The 5,358-nt window shown below is 42.9% G+C and overlaps 1 protein-coding gene across 1 annotated transcript; it reads right to left on the reverse strand.

Annotated features, from left to right (window-relative positions):
• Positions 1-425: 425 nt before the first annotated feature.
• On the reverse strand, positions 426-5,109 carry LOC116259959 (alcohol dehydrogenase-like 4). The gene is made up of 10 exons (XM_031637997.2): positions 4,551-5,109; positions 4,328-4,464; positions 4,161-4,210; positions 3,726-4,051; positions 3,079-3,161; positions 2,037-2,112; positions 1,865-1,926; positions 1,609-1,704; positions 792-953; positions 426-677 (listed from the first exon to the last, which is right to left on the reverse strand). The coding sequence occupies exons 1-10, from the start codon at positions 4,624-4,626 to the stop codon at positions 567-569; spliced, it is 1,179 nt and encodes a 392-aa protein (XP_031493857.1). The 5' UTR covers positions 4,627-5,109; the 3' UTR covers positions 426-566.
• Positions 5,110-5,358: the final 249 nt, after the last annotated feature.

A 5,358-nucleotide genomic window follows, 5' to 3' on the forward strand; every position in this document is an offset into this window, starting at 1 on the left:
CTGCTCCAAATCTTCACCTTCAAGCTCCAAATATATATATATATATATATATATATATATATATATATATATATATATATATATATAGAGAGAGAGAGAGAGAGAGAGAGAGACAGAGAGAGAGACAGAGAGAGAGAGAGAGAGAGGAAGCTTGCTATTGTTGGATCGAACTTTGCTCTTCCGTCCGCGACATGTTCGAGTTTTGAGGCATTGGCCCCAGAAAGTGCCGCCATAAATGTGGTGAAAGTTAAAAACGTGACTATTCGTCTGGCCAACCGTTTGCCTATGAGAATAAAAAGGAAAGCAGCCGCATTGAATATTTACTTGGGCTGTGATCACCAGCACAACTCTTTCGGGTACTGTGTTAAGAGAGGGAGGTAGATGACTAAACGTTTCATCTTGTATTAGCCAAAAAGTAATTGCAACTTTTCCATTAAACAACATCACGCCCTTTCACTTACAAAGAGGAGTTACAGGGGATGAAAAGATTGTGTATTATTAATTAGAACAAGGAGCAAAGCACCGACAGAGTTACAGCATATCCGGCCGGCAAGAGACGGACCGGCTTACAGATGAAGCAGACATCTGAGAGTCTTGCCTTCATTCAAGAGTTTAAATGCCTGATTGATATCTTGCATCCGTAACTCGTGAGTTATGAACCCTTCCAAATTCACCTCCTGCCACCACAGAATCAAGCAAGAGATCAATTAGCTCAACTGCCAATACAAAGAAACCATGTATACATGTGAGTGGAAGCTGGTTGAAAACAGAAGAACAGAAGACCAACTCACCCCTTTCATGCACTTCTGAGCAAGGCTCGGCAGCTGTGTCTTGCCCTTGAAGCCTCCAAACACGGAACCGATTATGCCTCTGCCGTCAAACAGTTCCATCGGGTGCAAGGGCAGCATCTTAGGACTAGAGTGGATCCCCACAATTATTGTCATGCCCCAACCCTGTGATAATAACAAGCTATGTCAAAACTCAACGCGGTTGCATTTATGGCTCCTGATCTTAGTCGCTCAACGCTATCGATTCAGGAAGTGGCATTTATCCTCCTGATTTAGTATATTGTTTAGTTGGTATTTAAATAGGAGCCGATGCTACGTGACATGCTCTATCGAAAAGCAACTGCCTTGTAGGTTGAATCAAGAAAATGGATGGCCAGCTCATATACATCTGTCATTGTCTTAATTCAATTAAGAAGTCATTTGGGTACATATCCGCCCTTTCTTTTTCCTTTTCCTTTCTTTAATCGTAGTATGTTTATTCAAACGTCTGTACCAAGCAGATCATGGCAGTGATCTTTCGCGTTGATTCGTTTAAATCTCAAAAGTGAAACATATTTATTGTTTATTAGACCATGAAAATTACACACGGTTGACGGCCGAGCAAACGCGGATAAAAAATTTACGAGTACTCAACCATGATATAGATGTAGTCTGCACGCGTCTCTAGGTAAATATAAAGAAGGGGGAAAGAAAAAAAAAACAACTCTAGGTTAGTGTAAGCCAGGAACATTTATTTGGAGAAATTCCTTCCGTGCAATAGAGGAATACGGGTAAAGCATATACTCAAAGCAAAAAGATTAACTGGGCAGTAAGTGCATACGTCATGTGTAGAAACAAAGGCCTCTCGCAGCACTTCATAATTGCCTGCACACTCGAAACTGTAGTCAACTCCTCCCTCAGTCATTTCCCTGATCACCTGTAAATTCATCTCATCGAATATAAATCCAACAACAATTAGAAACTAGTATGAACTAGCTAGATATACCTATAATTGATAATAACTATTAAATATTCGTATTTGTATACTATGACTAAAGAAGCTTCTTCTTTTCTATATAGCTAGCACCTTCAATTACCTGGTGAACTGGTCTGTCCCAATCTTTTGGGTTCACAAAGTCCGTGACCCCCATCGTTTTAGCTGCGCAATCCACCCATGCATGAATCAGAAACATGCAAAATAGCTGTTAGACTGCAGTTAATTATGTATAAAGCTGCTATTAGCGTTTCTTTTTCTAAGTTTGTACGTGCCTTTGGCGAATTTATCAGGGTTAATGTCGACGCCAATTATTCTGGACGCCCCGTTGACCCTCGCACCTTCTGCAACCTGAAAAAGAGATTCATATACGAAGACTTAACATAGAAGCTATTCTTTCACTCTCATAAACATGAAGGCACTTTTTAACAGATATCTAAGAGCTGAGCCTTGAGATCAAAGATTCAGAAAAATGTGGCTCTAATTTCCATGTTGAGAGCAAATTTCTCTATCGTTTATTTGTTCCAAACCCTGGTGCTTACATATCCTAACTATTGGGCGGTTCCTAAACCGTTGACTTGATTACAAATTTAATTAATTTCTCTTTTGTTAATTCCGATATTGGTTCCCATACGACGCCTGCAAATCTGATCCCCTCGTGAAGCTTCGAGTAGCCAGGATTGACCTCCAAACCGAAAGTCATAGGAGAAGGTCCCAAAATGCCAGGACGCAAACACGTGGGAATCCACGGCCTGGATCAAGCTAGGCTTAACGTATGAAGTCAGGCCCAACATGTGAGCTTCTGAAATTGAATCCGAACACGACTAGCTTAAGAGCTTATGTATTACACATATTCAGCTTCAGGTTCTAGTCGATATGATTTTCGATTTGGTTTGCTCGGTCCTATTTGGAAACACAAAAGTGTAGCCGAAATCATGCATTGTCTCGTACTTAGTTGGATTCTGTTTTCTTTATTAAATGAACCAGATCCAGATTAAGTGGGCAAGTACTTGAACTGGAATATTTCCATTAACCAAGGTCCAACTAACCATTCGCTTTCTCATTTTCCGAAAGAGAATACACTATCGACGTTTTTCCTTGTGAGGTTGAACAACCTTCTAAAGGGTTATGGAAAGAACAAAACTTACTTGGTCAAGTTTAGTCAATTTTGTCCTGAGTTGACCCATCATATGAGTACTTTCAGATACAATAAGAAGAAAAAAAATTGGGGACGAAACCAAATAGATAAAATTCCAAATTGAGATGCACATTTTCATTTTAGCATGAGGGCAGGAGGTGGATAGTAGTGAGACTTACTGCAAGGCCAACCCCTCCAAGGCCAAACACGGCCACAGTCGCCCCCGCTTCCATTTTTGCTGTATTCCACACGGCTCCAACACCTGCAACCAAAGCAATTCGAAACATTTAGACCTTACTGCAACCCTTTCCGGTGCTTTGCACCACTGCAAATGGCGGAGGAGTTGCACGGACGCTGGATGCTCCGAACACCTCACCCTTTATTTGGGGTCTATTTTCATTGAATTTGACGAGTATTCAATTACTTTTGTCATCAACCTACATATTCCCTTTTCTGGTGGGCTGTACTCTGCAGCTGGCGCCGGACGAAGACAGACGCCAATAATGGACCGTCCGTCTGCAGTGAAGTTGTCCCTTTTACAGTTGACAGATGAGCGTTAAGACTTGGACAATTGGAACTAGACGTCAACCCCTGCGCTTCGCAGTGGTGCGGTAGTATCGAGTTATAAACGAAACGTATTGTAGCTGCTGAGGCTACTGAAATTAAGTCCCTACAGGATTCAGGCACCAGCCACCAAATGAGTGTTCAAAGTTGGTAATATTTCCTGTGATTGAACGCTAGCTAGAAACTGACGTCTCTGATTCACGGCCCCCATTTCTTTGGAAATTAGCCGCATGGAAAACAACAAATCGGATGTCGGTTCTACCTGTGCTGACGCCACAACTGAGTAAGCACATCTTCTCCAAGGGTGCCTTCTGATCGATCTTCACCACACAGGCGTAGTCTAGAACAGTGTACTCGCTGAAGGTGGAGGTGGAGAGAAAGTGGTAGACCGGCTGACCTCTGACGGAGAACCGAGTTCCGTCGTCGTTCAACATGGTGCTCCTGAAGGGATCCACTCTGTACTTGCCGCAGAGGTTCGTCTTTTCCGATTTGCAGTAGACGCAATCGCCGCATTCGCCGTTGAAGATTGGGACCACGTGGTCTCCTGGTTTCAAGTCCACAACTCCTTCCCCGACGCTCTCCACGATCCTTCACATGACACAAGCCGCAAATCTTTCAGTCTATGTTCGGAATAGAAAGAAGCTTGGCAGATATATAAGAAGTGGGTAATCTTTTTAAGCATGAAATTTTGACTTACCCTGCCGCTTCATGGCCTAATATTCTCGGGAACTTTCGTTGAGCTTCGTTCTTTTGCAAGAAGAGAAGGGTTCATATGAGCGATTGTCATGATGAAAATAGAAATTTTAAACAGAAGAACGGAAGCGAGAAGCTAGGTCTCTGTTTGTAGCTATCGACAGTTCTCACCTCTCCTTTCCAGAAACTAAGATCTGTGTGGCAAATGGATGTGTACAGGACTCTGATCCGGACCTCCAGCTGCTGAGGTGGCTCGACTTGAATCTCCTCAATTACAAACGGCTCGTTTGGACCCCAAAGTACAGCAGCTAAAATACAGTACAGTACACAAAGTAAAGCTACTATATTCGAGAGAGGGAGATAAAGAGAAAGGGAAAGAGAAATAGGAACCTACCCTTGCATGTAATGACTTTGCCTTGTGTACCAGGCAGGACATCGAGCCCACCTCTGGAGCCATTGACGGCACTCATCCTCTGCAAATTTGGTCTTACAAGAAGAAAATCTGCTGTGGTGGACAGACTCTGTGGGAGAAACCCTTTAAATACAGGCCGGACTTTCGAAATGGCCGGGGCCGGTCTTCGTCGATAAGTTGACAAAACACTCCAAGGTGACGTGTTTAGCAGCTGTGGATGAGGTAACAATCCCCACGTTGTAAGTGTGCCTGGACCTTCCTGTCTACGGAAGGGCCACTCGAGGGAGATGTCGCTTCTGTGGCCACCATTATTGGACCTTGGGGGCTAACTAGATCGAGTTTCCGGATCCGACACACACAAATTGAAGGAGCTTAGGTTAATTTCTCCTACCTTTGCTTGGTCGCATTTCCATTTCCATGGAACAGAACTAAAGCACCCTATTTCAGCACCGGACGAACAAACTGAACATCCTCAAAAGAATCTTCTAATCCCCGGATATCAAGTCCTACTTGTTGGCAGCATTCGCGATATTCTATATAAACTGTGGAAATTCGTTGACTTCTCAGCACGCTCGTTGTGTATTACGATATCGCTTGCACTTGTTTATCTGTTTGAAACGAAAGTTATGCAGTGAACATGTTGAATATAGAGCAAACTTTCTATTGTTTGAAGATCAATCTGAAACGGACAAAGAATCAAATTAGGTGACACGCCACGAGCGTAGCATGATCTACTTGCGCTCTGCCAACTGCCAATGCCAAGAATTTATTTCTTCTCAAACTTATTTTG

The sequence above is a fragment of the Nymphaea colorata genome, chromosome 9 (genome assembly GCF_008831285.2).
Source record: "Nymphaea colorata isolate Beijing-Zhang1983 chromosome 9, ASM883128v2, whole genome shotgun sequence".
NCBI classification, from domain to species: Eukaryota; Viridiplantae; Streptophyta; class Magnoliopsida; order Nymphaeales; family Nymphaeaceae; genus Nymphaea; species Nymphaea colorata.

Bases quoted from the DNA above. Each gene is read 5' to 3' on its own strand.
- LOC116259959 (XM_031637997.2), bottom strand. From the start codon at position 4,626: ATGAGTGCCGTCAATGGCTCCAGAGGTGGGCTCGATGTCCTGCCTGGT. The intron at 2,113-3,078 runs GTAAGTCTCACT...TCTCTTTTTCAG, and splicing joins TTGGAGGGGTTGGCCTTGCA to GTTGCAGAAGGTGCGAGGGT. The intron at 1,705-1,864 runs GTAATTGAAGGT...ATGAATTTACAG, and splicing joins GGGACAGACCAGTTCACCAG to GTGATCAGGGAAATGACTGA.